Genomic DNA, 19,118 nt, shown 5'->3' on the forward strand with positions numbered 1-19,118 from the left:
GCATGCGCAGTGCAGCGCGCGGCCGGTGCACGCCGGGAGTGGCGGCGGCGGGCGAACTCCAGCGTGGGGGGGGGGGGAGGGCGGCGGTGATTGGCCAGCCGGCCTACGTCTCCCGCCCCTATTGGCTGTCCGCTCGCCAGAGCCCGGCGGCCGGCGGGGAGAGACTTCCGGGGAGGGGCGGTGCCGGCTCAAAAGCGCCCGGATGCGGGACCGGCTCGGAACTTTCCAGAAAAGTCGGGATCGGCGCTGGGTGAGGAGCCGCCGCGGGGTGCGGGATCGCCCGCTGCTCAGGGGCCGGCCTCCGCCATGGTGAAGGAGACTACTTACTACGATGTTCTGGGCGTGAAGCCCAACGCCTCCGCCGAGGAGCTGAAGAAGGCCTACCGAAAACTGGCGCTCAAGTACCACCCTGACAAGAACCCCAATGAGGGCGAGAAGGTCAGCAGCGGGACGGGACGGAGCTGCGGGGCCGGTTGCCCCGGGGGGTGCCAACACGGAGGGCGAGGGGAGCGGCTGGGGAGAGTCCGGCGGGAGCGGGAGGGCGGCCGGGGGTGGGGGGCCCGCCCGGGGGCCATTCGGGGTTTCGCGGCCCGGGAGCCTGAAGCACGATGTGTGTTTCTCGCAGTTTAAGCAGATTTCCCAAGCTTACGAAGTACTGTCGGACCCGAAGAAGAGGGACCTGTATGACAAAGGAGGCGAGCAGGCCATCAAAGAGGGTGGCTCTGGTGGTGGTTTCGGGTCACCCATGGACATATTCGATATGTTCTTTGGCGGCGGTGGGAGGATGCAGAGAGAGAGACGAGGTAACGTGCCATGTTCCCATGTCTTCCCAGGCTTTACAACGTGATCAGTCTGGTAGACAGGATCAAAGTCTCTGAGGAGCATGCAGCAGATATAACACTTTAAATAGCGTTAAAATGAAGCTTCAGGCTTGATTTCAAAACCGGCGAAAACGTTGTCCCTAGCCAGTAGCGCCTGACACGAGTGGGGAGGGCATTTGGTTCATGCAGTGGTAATGTGGTCTCTTGCGCGTTGCCTCAGGTTAATAGCTAACCAGAGTTCATGTTTGGAAAGCCTGTAGCTGAGCATAAACCCAGCTGCCTAATAGGCTGAACGGGAAATGGAACGGTGACATATCTTAAAATGATTATTTTTTTTTTTTTTTAGCTAAACCCCAATATGTGTAGTGTCTAAATGTGAATTTTGTCTTTAATTATAAGTAACTGCATCTAAATAAGATAGCCAAATCAAATTCAGTCCGTGAAACTTTTTTTTTTCCTGTGCTGTTCAGTGGCATTGAGTTGAAGTCCAGATTAATCACATTGGGAAAGACTCTAGTGTCAATTAAACTGGTTAAGAGTAGAGTAGTGCTGACCCTGTCTCTTCTTAGTAGAGACCTGGTGACAAAGACAAGAAAAAAGGGTTTGTATCAAAATGCTACAGTGTTGTATCAAAGTATACCTCGTAAGCCAGAACTTGTTATCCTTCCCAAAATTAAGCCTGTAAAATGAGCTTAAGTTCTAAGTAAATCCTGAGTGTAAAAAATAATTACTCATTTCAGTCTCCAGAAAGTCCCCTGGTGAGAGGAAGTACTCTGCTGACTCTAGAGAGCATCTCCCACTTCCTTGTCGGAGATACATTTAGTCACTTTGTTAAAACTTAAGTCCTGCATTATAAAACTTAAATGTCTAAGGTTCTGCATGTTTTGTTTCTGTTAATGTCTGTACTTTCACAGAAGAGTCTCTGACTTATTCTAACAGAGAAGTGTTATTGACAAAGCCATTAGAATTGTAGCCTAATTTGACATGAGATAGGAAGGAGCTATTGACTCCTACCAACAAAACTAGAAAAAGCTGGATTAAAATACGATGTTAGTGTTCATAGTCTTGGTTTGTCATGACTTGAGCATAGTGACATGGGAAGTTTCCTGTTGCTTGTAAACCAAACTTTCAAACTAGAGTAAATAACTGTTTTTCTTTTACAGGCAAAAATGTGGTTCATCAGTTGTCAGTAAGTTTAGAAGATATGTACAATGGTGCAACAAGGAAACTTGCACTGCAGAAGAATGTTATCTGTGACAAATGTGAAGGTAACTATGGAACTGAGACTAAACACAAGTTGCTCCTAAAGCTTTTGGATTGGTTTTTTTCTGGCAGTGCATAACCATCCATCTCCAATTTTTGTTCTCCTCAGGTCGTGGTGGTAAGAAAGGTGCGGTAGAATGCTGTCCTAATTGCAGAGGAACAGGCATGCAGATCAGAATTCACCAGATTGGGCCAGGAATGGTGCAACAAATCCAGTCCGTGTGTATGGAGTGTCAGGGGCACGGGGAGCGTATCAGCCCCAAGGACCGATGTAAGAGCTGCACTGGCAGAAAAATTGTTAGAGAGAAGAAGATACTAGAAGTTCACATTGACAAAGGTGAGGTGTCTTACTAAGATGAAGTATTGAACTCGGATGTACTGACTGACTTTGAAGCACTAAAACAAGCTTTAGCAAATGCATGGTGTTGATTTGGTGAGTAACACTGCTGAATATATATACAGTAAAATTGCCTGTTGCTGCCTTTAAAAAGTAGTGGAATTGTTCTTAGGGAAGATTGATTACTTCTATGTTCATATCTAATACCTGTGCACGTAACTAAGAACAAATTTTGAAACCTGCAGTATTGTAAGCAGTGAGTTATTTTTGAGCAGCCTCGTAGGCGCAAGTCTTTATCAGGTAGCTGGACCAATTAGAGTAAAACTAATCACTTGTTGGCTCAACTTGCCTAATGATTTTTCCCTGCCTGTAGGGGAAGCCCTGCAGACTCCGATCACTTCTACTGTGTTTCAGTGTGAAGGGGAACCAGGTCTGCCATAGTAATAGGGTGCAGAGACAGTGCTAAGCCTCTCATGCTTAGAACTGTTGTTTGCTGTGCAACCCTGACAGTGCTGCTCGGTGCAGGTACTCTTCGCCTCATGGCAAAATGGGCTCAATACACAAACCCTCACAGTGATGGGAGAACGTGAGTGTTGAATGACAAATGCATCTCTGTTGAGGAGGCTGTTCAAAAGCCGGTGGGAGAAGTCTCTGGAGTAGTGCAACTTGTAAGAGTGAGCGAGCTGACAAGTGTGTGGCTTCTACAGGCTTGTGCCTGTCACCTGCAGCTATTGTATGTGCAAGAAAACCTTACGCAATGCCTCAGTTTGTTTTTAACAGGGAAAATCCTGCAGTAACACTAAGTATGAGGGCTAGAAGGCATATATTACTGACATAAATCACTGAGAAGAGTTTCTTCTCTCTTCCTTATAGAAAACCAGACTGAGCTACCATGGGGCAACTAGAATTTATGGTGGAGAGACTTGTGTGTGGGTGAAGTGGGTCTCTTACATGATGGCTAGTCTTAGGGAGAGTGCTTCTTGCACTGAGCAGGCACTGAGATCACGTTTCATAAGTAGCTTTGCCACATATGTCTATAAAACTGAAGAAGCTGGTTGGTCGCTTGCTTTCAAAATGTATTTTGTATGCAGTGTTTCTGTTTTCTTTTTAGTGCCTGTGCATGTGATGAAAGCTGTTTTGCCAAGGTTTCTTTTAAAGACTTCAGCTTGGCAGGTGACTGTTTTGCACTACAATTAAGCTTAATGATTTTGAGACATAGTTCAGGTTGGCGCCACTAAGATCGGTTGGACATGTGAGTGGATTGAAAAAAATTTATGAATGCTTCAAGAGAAGGTTGTGATGCTCTAATTTAAAGATCCAGAGACCTCCTGGTACCAGCTTGTGACTACAAAAATCTTTCTTACTGCTGTTTTTCACTTTAAATGATGAAAAAGGTATGTTTGCTTGTTTTTGCAATAGGAATGAAGGATGGTCAGAAAATAACATTCCATGGTGAAGGGGACCAAGAGCCAGGACTAGAGCCAGGGGATATTATTATTGTCTTGGATCAAAAAGACCACTCTGTATTTACAAGGTAAAAACTCGAAGTCCTTTGTGTCAGCTCCTGAGTTGCTTGTCCACATTCTTCCTTGGTTACCACTCACCTTTTATCTTCTGGAAATATCAGTAGATAGGATGATGTGGCCACATCTCACCTGTGAGTTTGTTTGGGTGGCCAAAGGAGGACTGAGGTGTGCAGGAATCTTGGTACAACTAGTCAGTCACTTGTGTTCTAGTAGCACAAGGTACTCTTATGTAAGCATTGACAGTGGAAGGAGATGAAAGGCAAACAAAACTAGTTACTGATAATAAGAGTTTACAAATTTTTAATTTTAAGAACTCTTAAAATATTGAGATTTTGTTTAATAGATGTGAATATTAGTGATTGTTTCCTTATTCTTTCCAGGATAGCATTCTGTCACTTAACCTCAGAAAATTACCATTTAGTGTAGGCAGCTGTTCATGGCCCACTTGGCTTCAAGACACAGAAAATTTCTAGCGTGTTCACTTTTCCTCAGGTATCTTATTTATGACAAACAGTGCTGAGTATAGCATGCACCCTTCTGACCAAAGGTGGTTTCCCACACTTCATTTCCTGAGTCGACTGGGAAGGGTAATCGGACTTAAGCAGCATTGGCCATGCCTAAAGTATTTCATGTTATGGGTCAGTACAGTACTGCTTGGTGTTGCAAGCCTTGTTTCAAGTTACTGTTTGTGGAATGAATCTGCCCAGTACATTTTGGTCTGATAAAAAGCAACACTGGTCATCACATAGAAGTGTGTTGCGCTTGGTGTCTCGCTGCTTCTGTTCAGAGCAGTAGCAAGTGAATTGATGGATTTAGAGAAGGCATTTGTCCCAACACCAACCACTGACATTGTACTTGTAAATAGGAACAGTGAGTGGAAGGTTCTTGGGAAACCTGCAGCTGGTCTGCCTGATTGTCCTCTGTGGTGCTGAGCTCTGAAAGCTGGTGCCAGAACTCTGTGCCAAAGAGCACTGAGCTCACAGGTTAAGAATCAGTTCTGTTTGCTTTGGATAAGCTTACTCAGCTGATTTTTCTTAACTTCCAGTGAAACCAGATACTGAATCAGCTGTGCCAAAGGGATGGTCTGGACCAAGCTGTTTGCTTGGTTACCTGGGGCTTGAAGTCTCGACTTGGCTGACTTATTTTTGTCCGTCTTTCTGCCAACTGCCTTCAGTTCTAGAGTCCTTAGATAACCCTTGATATTAGTGGTATTGTGGGGTTATGCTGAGGTCATGCTTCTTCTGGGACAAGTGAAATGTTCCCCCTCTCCCGTCAGAGTCTAAAATTAACTTTTTGGGCAAGACTCTCTCCAGAGACCTTTAAAACAGGACAACTGAAATAAGCAAGTTCTTCGAATAGGCTGGAGGATTTCATAGGCCTTGAACCTGCACTGCATGCAGAAATCACTAGCACTGCCATCTCAAAGTCAGAATAGGCAATTAAAACAATTACATTATCTCTTCCAGATCCTGCTTGTTGGTGTCTAGAAGGTGCTTTCATCATAACCCAGAGTGGCCATAGCTTCCCTAGTACCAGATCTTCAGAAAGCAAGTGTAACAGAGTTATGTAGAGCTAGCTGATGCGCTTAATACAATATTGATCTACGTACAGGAAGGCGTTAATTGTCCCAGTTGCACTGTTTAGGAGGCTGAGAGAGAACTTCTTCCTAGAATGGGGAAGGAGTGGTGAAGAGAAACTGAACGCCATTAAGCCTTGCTGCATTTCACAGAATCACAGAATGTTAGGGATTGGAAGGGACCTCAAAGGATCATCTAGTCCAATCCTCCTGCCGGAGCAGGACCACCTAGATCAGATCACACAAGAATGCATCCAGGCGGGTTTTGAACATCTCCAGAGAAGGAGACTCCACAACCTCTCTGGGCAGCCTGTTCCAGTGTTCTGTTACCCTTACTGGGAAGAAGTTCTTCCTCATGTTTAAGCTTCCTCCTATGTTCCAGCTTATATTCATTTCCCCTTGTCCTACCATTGGATGCCACTGAGAAGAGCCTGGCTCCATCCTCATGACAGTCACCCTTTACGTATTTATAAACATTAATGAGATCCCCCTTCAGTCTCCTCTTCTCCAAGCTAAAGAGACCCAGCTCCCTCAGCCTTTCCTCATAAGGGAGATGCTTCACTCCCTTAATCATCTTTGTGGCCCTGCACTGGACTCTCTGAAGCAGTTCCTTGTCCTTCTTGAACTGAGGGGCCCAGAACTGGACACAATATTCTAGATGCGGCCTCACCAGGGCAGAGTAGAGGGGGAGGAGAACCTCTCTCGATCTACTAACCGCACCCCTTCTAATACAGCCCAGGATGCCATTGGCCTTCTTGGCCACAAGGGCACATTGCTGGCTCGTGATCATCGTGCTGTCCACCAGGACCCCCAGGTCCCTTTCCCCTGTGCTGTTCCCCAACAGTTCTGTCCCCAACTCATACTGGTACATGGGGTTGTTCTTACCCAAATGCAAGACTCTACACTTGCCCTTGTTGTATTTCATTAAATTTCTCCCCGCCCAACTCTCCAGCCTGTCCAGGTCTCTCTGAATTGAATGGCAGCACAGCCTTCAGGTGTGTCAGCCACTCCTCCAAGTTTAGTGTCATCAGCAAACTTGCTGACCATGCACTGTATTCCCTCATCCAAATCATCGATGAATATGTTGAACAATACAGGTCCCAGTACCGACTGTTGAGGGACTCCACTGGATACAGGCCTCCAACTGGACTCTGTCCCATTGACCACTACTCTCTGGCTTCTATCCTTCAGCCAGTTCACAATCCACCTCACTATCCGATCATCCAGACCACATTTCCTCAGTTTAGCTGTGAGGATGCTGTGGGAGACTGTGTCAAAATTTTTTTATTATTTTATTTATTTTCAATAAACTCTTCTACACTTTGGATAGCTAGACTTGACTAGTAGTGGCTGTCAGCGTGGGTATCATTCCTATAATTGCTGGCTTGAGGTGCTGCATCAATATTCAATATTCTTTATTTAATGGCCCGGGCTTCTACCAGAATGACAGCTTTGTTGTCCTTGCCAAGTTAAAAACTGGAGTTGAATATAGTCCTTTTATTTCTTCTCTCTCTAAATGTTTGATTCTACCTTAGACGAGATGAAGACCTTCTTATGTCTATGGATATTCAACTGGTTGAAGCTCTATGTGGCTTTCAAAAGCCTATCACAACGCTGGATAATAGAACTATTATTATTACCTCCCATCCTGGTAAGTGTTGGATTGCTTCCTGTTAAAATTCCAAGCCTACAGTGAGTGTAAGCTGGAAGTTTAAAAGAACAGAAACATCCCTAAGTATGCTTCCTCTGGGAAGCATAATCAAGGTTTCAAGAATGTCATGTAGACATCAACCTGCTTTCCTATTCAGAAGTTACCAGACAGTACGTCCCTATTAGACTCTTACACAGTGGTATAGCTGTCTAACCACAATGTAGAAGGTTGCATAGATATTGAAGGGAGTTAAAACTAAAGCTGCTTCTCTTGCCTGCATGGATCTCATCCTTTTTTGGTTGTGGTTTTTTTTTTTTTTTCCCTAGGCCAGGTTGTGAAGCATGGGGCTATTAAGTGTGTGTTGAATGAAGGTATGCCAATTTATCGCAGACCGTATGAAAAAGGACGCCTGATCATAGAATTCAGGGTGAGTGGATCAACTTAATTCCGTGGTACAGTTCAGCACTGAATATCCATCCAAAATTTAACCTCTAAGCATTACTTCATTGCCGGCTCATATTGAGCTTCTCGTCCACCAGTACTCCCTGAGGAGAAGGACTTGGGAGTACTGGTGGACGAGAAGCTCAATATGAGCCAGCAATGTGCTCTTGCAGCCCAGAAGGCCAACCGCATCCTGGGCTGCATCAAGAGGAGCGTGGCCAGCAGGTCGAGAGAGGTGATTCTTCCCCTCTACTCTGCCCTCGTGAGACCTCACCTGGAGTACTGCGTCCAGTTCTGGAGCCCCCAACATAAGAAGGACATGGACCAGTTGGAGAGGGTCCAGAGGAGGGCCACGAAGATGCTAAGAGGGCTGGAGCACCTTTCCTATGAGGACAGGCTGAAAGAGTTGGGGCTCTTCAGCCTGGAGAAGAGGAGGCTCTGGGGTGACCTTATAGCGGTCTTCCAGTACCTCAAGGGGGCCTACAAGAAAGATGGGGAGAGGCTGTTCAGGAGGGCCAGTTGTGATAGGACAAGGGGTAATGGTTTTAAAATAGAGGGAGGTAGATTCAGATTGGATATTAGGAAAAAATTTTTTACCATGAGAGTTGTAGAACACTGGAACAGGTTGCCCAGAGAGGTGGTGGATGCTCCATCCCTGGAGACGTTCAAGGCCAGGTTGGATGAGGCCCTGAGCAACCTGATCTAGTTGGAGATATCCCTGTTACTTGCAGGGGGGTTGGACTAGATGACCTTTGAAGGTCCCTTCCAGCCCTAACCATTCTATGATTCTACTTCAATCAAGAAGAGAGAGCAATTATCAGATGTCCTGGTGTGGTATTTGTTTTTGACAACAGTGAGAACATGTAATCCATCAAAGAGAATTACAGTTCAGTACAAAGAAAAAACTTCCGGAACACTCTGTGCTGAAAGTACATGAAGTACAAGAAGAATTTCTGTGGACATCTTGTGAATTGCCATTCGCTTGGCATGTTCTTTAGTTTCTATCATCCTGTAGGAAGGATGGATCAGTAACTTCCCCTGTGTCTGGAGGAAAGGAGTAGGCTGGAAAACGCTGATTTCTTCTCTGGAGAGAGGCTAATGCTGGGAGCTGTGGCAGCAGGCTCTATCTGCTATGATTTCAGAGGAGATTCAACCATATCTCTAACGTTGATTTATCCTGTACTTGGCTTCTAGGGTGGTTCCAGAGGGCAGAAGAAATGTTGGATAAGACTTGCTTAAGTTGCCAGAGTTAGAAGTTAACTTCTTGCAGGCATTTAAAAATAGCCTAGTACCTTAAATATTTGTTTTAAGCACTGAGTTTAAGTCATCTGTGATGATAAAGCTGACTTTGGCAGATATTTGACCTGTAGTGGGATGGAGAAAGGCTGATTCAGGCAGACCTGAGTAACCCCCGTTCTTGATGATTTCAGGTGAACTTCCCAGAGAGTGGCTTTCTCTCTTCAGATAAGCTGTCTTTACTTGAAAAACTGCTGCCTACAAGACAGGAGATAGAAGAAACTGAGGAAATGGAACAAGTGGATTTAGTGGACTTTGATCCATCTCAAAAAAGAAAACACCACTTTAATGGAGAAGTCTATGAAGATGATGAGCATCACCCTAGAGGTGGTGTTCAGTGTCAGACATCATAAACGGGCCAGTGAATAACTTGTGATGCTTGTTTTGTATGCATTAGTGGATGAGTGAAGGACTACAGGCAGTTCACCCTCACTTCCTGCTATTTGTTGTTCTATCCAGCCATAGTTGTTTCTAAAAGCATAAAGAAATAAACTAAGTAATTAAACTGACTTTGCAATTTGTATAAAGCTCCAGCTGCAAGCTCAGATGAAGTTGATTGCACTTCACTCCTGCCTCTTGGTCAAGAAGACTCCCTTACCTGCTTGTCTTTTATTCCAAGCCTTGTGATTCCTGTATGTGTGCAATTGCCCAGCCTTAGACTAAGATTCTGTGGTGTTCTTTTTAGGAATTCTAGCTCTTATACTCTGTTAATAAAGTATGCACAAGTACTTATAATTAATGGTAAGATAGAGTTAAGTTTTGTACCAGTTAGGATAACATGTTCATGTTTTGGGCTCGTACCGGTGTTTGTTGAAGAGGGACTGGCTCTGATGCAAACACATAATTGGCGAAGCTGACAAGGATGTGGTCAATCTTCACAGGCCTGTTAAAGTCATGTGATCCAGAAGCTTTCTGAAGCTACTGCTCTTGAGGTCAAGTTAGTCCCTTGAAGTGCCAGCTTTGGTCCTGACCCTGGAGCTAGATGTGAAGCTTGCTTTGGTTCATTGCTGACTACTGTCCAGCTGCTGTTCTGTGCCATGCTCTGTATAGAGCCAGTGGTTGCTTGGCTGCTGCAGGAGCTTCCTTCACCACCATGCATGAGCAAAAACCTCTAGGCTTTATCAGTGTGCATGCAGGTTGGAACCTGTCAGCCTGCTGGCATGTGAAGCTTGACTTCCACCTTGATCACAGAAATCGGATACCCCTCAGTAGAGTATCATGGAAAGCAGTACCAGCCCTGTTGATGGGGATATGTGAACATGCAGAGGAGAGAAACTTACTGTCAGTGAATTACAACCAACTGATGCATCTAGGATATTCTGAAATTAATGTATTGTATGCATTATTTTAAGCTGACTCTTTAAAAAATTCTGTATGAATGTTATAATTATTGTAGATGAAGCGTTTCCAATATAATTACAAAATTGTTCATTGCCTCTTTTCTTAGACCAGATGTTGGTTTAAAGACACCACCCCCTTCTTTTTCGACAGCTATTCACAGAAAAATCTTAGCAAAAAACTTTCAGAGAATATGCTGACAAAACAGGTCCAGATTTAACCTCCAGTGGGATAGTTTAGTCTTGTTCTACCATCTGGCTTGGGACAGAGTTTATGCTTTTCACAGTGCTCTGAAGTGAAAGTGTCATTAAGAGAACTCGGGTTTTTCCTCCTGGAAATAGCTGCTACATCAGTACATGTAACGAATGTCTGGAAACTCTTAGCCTATAAAACATCTCTCTCTGGTAAGGGTAGAGGCTTCATTTTATAGAGGCAGCTGGTACTACAGTTTCTGTACTTGGAATCTAGTACCCTGTCAGGTACCTACAGAACAGTGATCCCCTGTGTGTTTCACCTTTTTTTTTTTTTTTCTCTTTCTTTGTCTCAGCAGGGATGAAATTCTGTAGGCCAAGTGTGTTTTCAAATTCTGCTTGGATGAGCTCAGCGAGCTATACGAATGTGACCAGCAGGAGCCTTTGCTCTATTAGTAGGACAGTTTGTCTGAGTCAAGGACAAGAACAGAAAGTAATCTTACCCCAGGCTAGGTCTGAGGTTCCTGCACACCTGTCTTAGGACTAAACAGCGCTAAAATGTGCTACTTGTTTTCAGTTAATTAAACATCCTTGTTTCTTTTTTTTCCTTAACTCAAAGCAGGTAGAGCAAACCTAGCTCAGTGCAGTGCCTTGAGGATGACGACAGGAGACATTATTTTGCTTCAGGTGATTCCATATGATGTTAAAAAAACGTACCTATAGCCTTTTTATTTCCAGGGACACTTTAGTTTTTTCTTTTACCACACCCATAGCTGCATTAACACAGCTGATGTAATGTTTCTGTTCTTGACTTACTGGCGAGACCATGGTGGCCAATTCTGCTTCATGCTCAATGACACCGCAGCTGGTCTAGAGGGTTGACGCCGCAGCTGGTCTAGAGGGTTGGCCAGGCCTAGCTTCCAGGAGGGTGGCTGACACAGAAGCTTTGGCAGAGCAGCCCAGGGAAAGATGTTACTACTAATGCAGGAGGGGCAGCAGGAACACCACCAGTTTAGCAAATGAGCTAGTGACTGATTTGTAAAAGCTGTGTCCTGAAGAAATAATGTGGCAGCAGTAGAGAGAGATTCAGCAGACAGAGCTAGCAAATGAAGGCAGGAGCTAGCAAGAAGGTGGACTCAGCCCTTAGACCTTCAAGCACAATTTTGAGAACAATAACGTCTTCAAAGCTTCTTAGTTCCCTCATGATATTCTGGGTATTGTACAGCTACAGCAAGCAGCAAAACATGTTCTGTGCCACTGAAAAATGAAGCAAGGCAATTTTTTCTGACTTCCTTGTTGCTCTATGTGGGATACAGTTTCCTGTTTCAGGGAATGAACTGAAGGGACAGCTCTAGAAATTGAGGTTACAGTAGCACAAAATAGCTGCTCCCATAACTGCCAGGATAGTAATCCAACCTGAGTTGATGTTTGCAATTACTTCAGTGTTTCAGTTCCAACAACACCAAATTCAGATCATCAAGCTTATAGTCTAGTCTACTACCATGATTCACTCCACTGTGCACCAGGCATGTAGGACTTGTTTTTCCCCAGAAATCTAGCAGCTCTGCCGTTCCACAGGTTTGATGTGAACCTGAGAAAGCCCACTGCAGACTCCTTTAAGAGCCTGTGCTCATTTTTGCTTCTGCCTGTAAGACTTCAGGGCCCTAGCTGTCCTCTCCCCTCTGTGCTTCCTCTACCTGCTACCCAACAGCAGTGCAAGAAGTTGGCTCAGCCCAGAGGAGTAAACTTGATCCCAAATCTGCTTTGAATTTGCAGCGTGATGCAAAGTCAAGCAAGCAAGCAACTTGTCCTATGACTTTTTAATTAGCAACTTCATCTGGGACGATATGTTCCTGCTTCCATTGGTGATTGATGGGTGCTCGCACACTGAGAGAAGCCAGGTTTGATTTAATCCAGCCTTTTCCAAAACCACAGATAAAGAAATGCCAGGTTCCATGTTTTCTTAGGAGGTAAGATGAGCACTATTATAATGCCCAAAGAATGGGGGACTTCAACCACCCTGATATGTGCTGGCAAGACAATACAGCAGGACATAATCAATCCAGGAGTTTCCTGGAGTGCATCAATGAGAACTTCCTGACCCAAGTGATAGAGGAGCCAATGAGGAAAGCTGCTCTGTTGGACCTTGTACTTGCCAAGGGGCTTATTTGGACTGTGAAGGTCAAAGACAGCCCTGGCTGCAGTGACCATGAGATGGTGGAGTTCAGGATCCTGAGTTGGAAGAGGAAGGTAAAAAGCAAGCTCTCAACCCTGGACTTCAGGAGAGCAGACTTTGGTCTCTTCAAAGTTTTGCTTGGAAGAGTCCCATGGGATAAGCATCTGGAGTGAAAGGGGGCCCAAGAAAACTGGCTAATATTCAAGGTTCACCTCCTGCAGACTCAAGAGAAGTGCACAGGAAGTCAGGCAAAAATGCCAGGAGGTCTGTGTGGATGAACAAGGAACTCCTGGCCAAACTCAATCGATCATAAAAAGGAAGCATCCAGAGGGTGTAACCAAGAGCAGGTAAGTTGGGAGAGACACAAAGATGTTGTCCGAGCATCCAGGGATGAAGTTATGGAGTTGAATCTGGTCAGAGATGTCAAAGACAGCAAGGGCTTCTATAAGTACCTAGGTGGGAATTATACTCGAGAAGGAGGTGCAATTGAAATTGAACTTTCCAAAACTCGTTTTCTAGAAACAAAAAAAAAAAAGCGTTTCTAGAAATGCTTTTTTCTAGAAAGCGGCGTTCTTCATTGTGGTGCCGGGTGCACAGGGATATCTCCTCCTGGCATGGACACCTGGCCCCTGGACAGAAACTCAGTTATACACCACAATCATGCATATTCATAATGTTTTCACATAGTCATTGTTACTCTCTTAAACAACTGGTTAATTTTCTCTCGCTTTACATGTAAATTACTTCACACGCTCAGTTCTCTTCCTTCGCCCCTTTCTTTTGGGTCTGGGGTATGTTTAGGGCAGGCGGTCCGTGAGTCGGTGGTCATGATCTCCCCCTGCCTGAATTACCTTTCCCCAAGTCATGCTTGTGCACATTCACAGTTCAGAAAAACATGTTAACAAAGTTTATGAAGTTTCTGGGATGTTCCCTTCAAGGGCAGAGAGTTCTCCCTTTTAATCACTTCTGACAGCTTCGAGGATGGTCATCATGTTAGTTTCTTTAGGTGTGTGTAAATCACCTACTGCCTACTAAACCCTTCATGAAATTCTGACACAAAAACTTTAACCTCTTTATTGTTGGGTAACAGGAAAGGCTAGGAAAACTGTAGGCCCATTGCCAAATGAGATGGAGGACCCGGTTACATAGGACATGGAAAAGGCTGAGCTACTGAATGCCTTTTTTGCCTTAGTTTTATTACCAACACTGGCCTTCAGGAATCCCATGTCCCAGAGGCCAAGGGGAAAGTCTGGACCAAAGAGGATCAGGTCAGGGAAGACTTAAGCAAACTGGACGTAAGTCCGTGGGCCCTGATGGAATGCATCCATAAATGCTGCGGAAGCTGGCAGATGTCATTGGGAGGCCACTCTTGATAATCTTTGGTCAATCATGGCAGTTAGGGGAGATGCCCAAAGACTGGAGAAAAGCAAATGCCACTCCTATCTTCAAGAAGGAAGATCCAGGGAACTAAAGGCCTGTCAACCTCACCTCGATCTCTGGGAAGGTGATGGAGCAGCTAAACCTGGAAACCGTTTCCAGGCACATCAACAAGAAAATCATCATTAGCAGTCAGCATGGCTTCACCAAGGAGAATCTATGGTTCACCAACTTGATAAACTTCTGTGATGAACTGACTGGCCTGGTAGACGGGGGGAAAGCAGTGGATGTTATCTATCTGGACTTCAGTAAGGCCTTTGACAGTGTCTCCCATAAAATCCTCCCAGAGAAGCTATTCATGTACGATATGGATGAGCAGTGAGGTGGATTGAAAACTGTGTGAATGGCCAGGCCCAGAGAGTGGTGACGAGTGGCACAAAGTCTAGTTGTGGGCCAGTGACTAGCAGCGTATCCCAGGGGTCAATACTGGCTCCAGTCCTGTTAAACATGGCCAGTAACGATGTCGATGATGGGACAGAGTGTACCCTCTGCAAGTTTGCAGATGGTGCAAAACTGGGAGAACAGATTGATAAAAGAAGAGGGTTGTGCTGCTGTCCAGAGAGACCTGGACAGGCTGGAGAAAGCTGGATGGGAACCTCATGAAGTTCAACAAGGGCAAGTGCAAAGTCCTGCACCTCAGGAGGAAAAATCCCAGGCACCAGTACGTGCTGAGGACCACCCAGCTGGAAAGCAGCTGAGCAGAGAAGGAACTTGGAAGTCTTGGTGGACACAAGTTGAAGATGAGCCAGCAATGTGCCCTTTTTGCAAAAGTTGCCTGCAGGTTGACAGAGGCGATGGCGATCCTTCCCCTTTACTCAGCACTGATGAAGCCACACCTGGTGTACTGTCTGTGGTCTTGGGCTCCCCAGTACGAGAGACATGGACATGCTGGAGAGTCTAGCAAAGGGCTACAAAGATGCTGAAGGGACTGGAGCATCTCCCCTATGTGGAAAGGCTGAGAGCTGGGACTGTTCAGCCTGGAGAACAGAATGCTCAGGGGGGTATCTCGTATCTCACCAATGTATAAATATACCCGAAGGAAGGGTGCAAAAGAGCCGGGCTCCTTCTAGTAGTGCCCAGTGACAGGACAAGAGGCAACAGGCACAGACTGAAACAGGCAGTTCCCTACGAACATCAGAGAACACCTTTTACTGTGAGGTGACTGAGCACTAGCACAGGTTGCTCAAGGAGGTGGTGGAGCCTCCAATGCTTCCAACCTCAGGCATCCCATCGTTCCATGAATAAAACTTAAAAGAACACTTATTTGTTCATTTGGCTTCCAAAGTTTCTGATCTGGGAAGACAGGAAAGGCTTAACTAGCCGGCAGCAGCGCGTGCCTGCTCCTAGACAAGCAAATGCCATTTCTGGCCCAAGAAAGCAGAGGCAGTATCAGAAGAATTTGTTACTACACAGGGAGCAGCTTTATAGGCAAAGGGACACAAAGAACCTGAACAAGGCTTCATTACCCCCGTTTCACAATGCAAGCAGCACCTGTTACAGGTAAAACTGTTATACTCCTTTCAGTTCAACAGCATCCATCTCCTTGTATCTTGCTCCATGGTAAGCCAAATAATTCCCACATATGATTCCTCCTTTACCTCTGAAATAAAGCATTTAGCCACCTTTCTCCTTCGGATTCACCTAAAGCCTATGCTTTTCCCCCTGACATTCAGAACCAAGTTTGTTCAGCCTGTCTCTTGCAAGCCATCATGATCCAGAAGAAGGTCATCCTTTATTTATAGCTATCCAGAGAACACACACTGGAGACCACATCAACAGGAACGGGAGATGGAGTTAACCATGCTGAAGGTCTCCTGAAACCCATGCAGACACTAGGCAGAAAGAGAAGAAAATAACTACTTTTAGCATCATCTTTCTGTCGTGGTTTTTGGACTGAGGGTCGAGACAAGAACCGAAAAGGGAGCACCCACCAACCATGGTCTCGGGCAAAACATGACTCAGGCTTTCTTCTTAAAAAAAAAAACAAAACAATTTATTAACAGTTACTAAACAAGGGACATAGGGGAACGAAACCGGTTACTTGAGAGGAGAAAGAGAAAACAAGGCCCGATCTTAAAACAACACCTCCCCACCCCCTATTTTCCTTTCGTTCCTGGCTCTGCCTTCCCCCCAGCGGCGCAGGGAGACAGGGAATGGGGGAGTACAGGTCAGTTCATCCATGTTGTTCACTGCCGCTCCTTTCTTAAAGGAGGAGGAGTCTTTACACCATTTTTCCCTTGCTTCGGTGGATCCCCTACTCACAAAGAAAAAGCCCCCAAACTTTTCCAAAGTAAGTCCTGCCCGCAGGATTGCAAATCCTTCCCCATGGATCGCACCAGTTCGGGCTTTACCAGTCTCGGCCTCTTAGGGAGCTGCTGCCACTCGCGTCGGCGTGGGTCGTCCCACGGTCTCCAGATGCCTCCACGACCTCGTCGTGCATTCCATGCCCCATTATCAACAGTACCTGGTCGCGCATCCCCTGCTCCACGACCTCTCCTGGGCTCAGGCATCTCCTTCCCGACGTGGGTTTCTCCATGGGCCACGAGTGGGTCGCTGCTCCGCCGAGTACACCCTGGCTGCAGGGGGGCCGCCTGCCATCTCACACCGATTTGCAAGGGAAGCCTCAGCTCCAGTACACCTCCTCCTGCTCCATCTTTGCTGACCCGGTCGTTGTGGTTGTTTTCTCTTAGATATTAATCCTCTCTGGGGAAGCTCGGCCCGGTGGGCACCCCGGGAGTGGGGCGCTTACCGAGTCCCCCATGCGGCTCCCCCGGCGCCATCTTGAGCACATGGCGCCGGCCCGAGCCCGGGCCCGAGCGGCCGCCCGGCCGGGAGCCGGGAGCGAGGGCAGCGCCCTCCTGCTCTCTCCTCGCTCCTGAGCAAAAAAGCCCTTTTCCGCCCCTTTGTCCCAACTTAAATAGGGCAATTCGCAGAGGCGCCGCCTTGGCTCAACCTCCCCCGGGGGGGATGGGACTCAGATCTGGTGGCACAGGGAGCAAATCCCCTCCCCTGCCACCAGAACACCCCCCCACACATCAAACTATCACACTTTCATATAAATCTCTGCAACTTTCTTTCTCTTCTTCTCCTCTCAGACTGAACACTGGTGTTATCAAGCTGCCCTGGATCAGAGGCAGGTCCTCTCGCCTAAGATCATGCTCCAAAATCCACAGCAACATGCAGAATCGGATTCATGTGGGCTGGCAGGCACCCATGCAGACTGTCTAGTCAGAGTTCATGAGAATTTGGCTGCTTTGGTAGACATTCATAAAGGACCTCCCTTCGGAGGGCCACGAAGATGATAAGAGGGCTGGAGCACCTTTCCTACGAGGACAGGCTGAAAGAGTTGGGGCTGTTCAGCCTGGAGAAGAGGAGGCTCCGGGGTGACCTTATAGCGGTCTTCCAGTACCTCAAGGGGGCCTACAAGAAAGATGGGGAGAGGCTGTTCAGGAGGGCCAGTTGTGATAGGACAAGGGGTAATGGTTTTAAAATAGAGGGAGGTAGATTCAGGTTGGATATTAGGAAAAAAATTTTTTACCACGAGAGTTGTAGAACACTGGAACAGGTTGCCCAGAGAGGTGGTGGATGCTCCATCCCTGGAGACGTTCAAGGCCCGGTTGGATGAGGCCCTGAGCAACCTGATCTAGTTGGAGATATCCCTGTTTGTTGCAGGGGGGTTGGACTAGATGGCCTTTGAAGGTCCCTTCCAGCCCTAACGATTCTATGATTCTATGATCTTTTCCGTCTGAGATCAAGTCTTTGGTTTTCAGCTGGTCTCTCTAAATCTTGCTAAGACTCAGGGGAGGGTTTGATTTTCCTTTGCAGATGGCAAGCTGGTAGTGGTATCCGAGCAGGACTACACCCCGTATCTACAGGCTCACATGTTGCTTGGACAAAGCATTACCCCAATAACATTTTAAAATAAAATGTTATGTCCACTGCTTGCATAACTGTGCGGGAACCTAAGCTGGCTTGAAATACAAGCTGAGATGGCAGTAGCTCTTCCACATACGTTCTGCAAGCACACGCAGACAGGCAGCTGATTCCACCCGAGCAAGGCTGAAATTCATTCATATCCAGCTCAGAAACAGGAGGAGGAACTGACCTATGAGACTTTTGCTACGCGCCACTCCCCTCACAAACGCATGACGGAACTCGCCAGCTCCAAGCAAAATAATTCAAGAACAAAGCAAGGCCCAGGGGTGAACAATGCTTTCTTTAATATTAGTTAAAGCAATAGACGTTGCCACAGGTAAGTGGCATAACACTTGGCTGATTCTCCAGAGAGAAAATGTCTTCCTAGATTACATTAAAAAGATCAACATTTATGTAAAGAAAAAAAATTACATTTCACATTTAAAAAATTAATATTTTCAAGATTATCATTGTACTTTTGTGACAACTGCCAGCTATTTTATAAATTACAGGTGCAGCCCAGGAGGTAACTTTTACCATTGCCCTTTCATAAGTGTTAGTAGAATTTGCTTTTTTGTCTTCGGTATCTGATGCAATAAACTCTGAAACTCTTTAAATAAAGAGTTAAATAAAAAGCATAAGAAATGCCACATTTTCCTCACATTTTAAGCTAGAAAATGTTTAAGCTTTAAACATTCAAGATTCTGACCATTTTCTTTGCTACAACTACTTTTCTTTTAAAGAACAATGTAAGATGTAGTTTACATTGAGGATTAGCAGTTCTGTGTAATCTGAAGGCAACATGAACCACAAGTTAATATTAAAAATGTTTTGTCAAGATCTTCTCCTGTATCAAAAGTAGTAATTGCTAGAGGATCTTATCAGACGTATTACTGTCAGATGTTTCCGACAGACTAGTGCCTTTTCAGGCAGAGGGGGGGAAAAAAAAAAAAATCGCTTTTTTGTTGTCTAAAAAATAACTTTATTGCCATACCTAAGCAAGTAAAAAACAACTTAGGAATCAAAATATTACAGCTAAACATAGAATAAAACGCTACAGTTGTAGTGAACAAGCAAAGTTAAGCTGAAATTTTTCTCCATTTCCTTAGACCAGTATGAACATACACCAACCAAGGGCGCCAGTCAGTGC

At 45.7% G+C, this 19,118-nt stretch overlaps 1 protein-coding gene across 4 annotated transcripts; it reads left to right on the forward strand.

Moving 5' to 3' along the window:
- Positions 1 to 190: 190 nt before the first annotated feature.
- Positions 191 to 10,340, forward strand: DNAJA1 (DnaJ heat shock protein family (Hsp40) member A1). Of its 4 annotated transcripts, none has more exons than XM_086629218.1 (8): positions 191 to 439; positions 588 to 803; positions 1,985 to 2,089; positions 2,194 to 2,421; positions 3,841 to 3,955; positions 7,059 to 7,174; positions 7,501 to 7,601; positions 9,046 to 10,340. In XM_086629218.1, exons 1-8 carry the CDS (start codon positions 307 to 309, stop codon positions 9,262 to 9,264), a joined length of 1,233 nt encoding a protein of 410 aa, XP_086485344.1. In that variant the 5' UTR covers positions 191 to 306; the 3' UTR covers positions 9,265 to 10,340. The 4 variants fall into 4 exon arrangements, with proteins under 4 accessions (XP_086485344.1, XP_086485346.1, XP_086485348.1 ...); XM_086629219.1 differs by having other exon boundaries at positions 192 to 438; positions 626 to 803; XM_086629220.1 differs by lacking the exons at positions 3,841 to 3,955; positions 7,059 to 7,174 and having other exon boundaries at positions 191 to 438; positions 626 to 803; positions 2,194 to 2,426; positions 7,506 to 7,601.
- Positions 10,341 to 19,118: the final 8,778 nt, after the last annotated feature.

This window comes from Tauraco erythrolophus, chromosome Z (assembly GCF_009769465.1).
Source record: "Tauraco erythrolophus isolate bTauEry1 chromosome Z, bTauEry1.pri, whole genome shotgun sequence".
Taxonomy (NCBI): Eukaryota; Metazoa; Chordata; class Aves; order Musophagiformes; family Musophagidae; genus Tauraco; species Tauraco erythrolophus.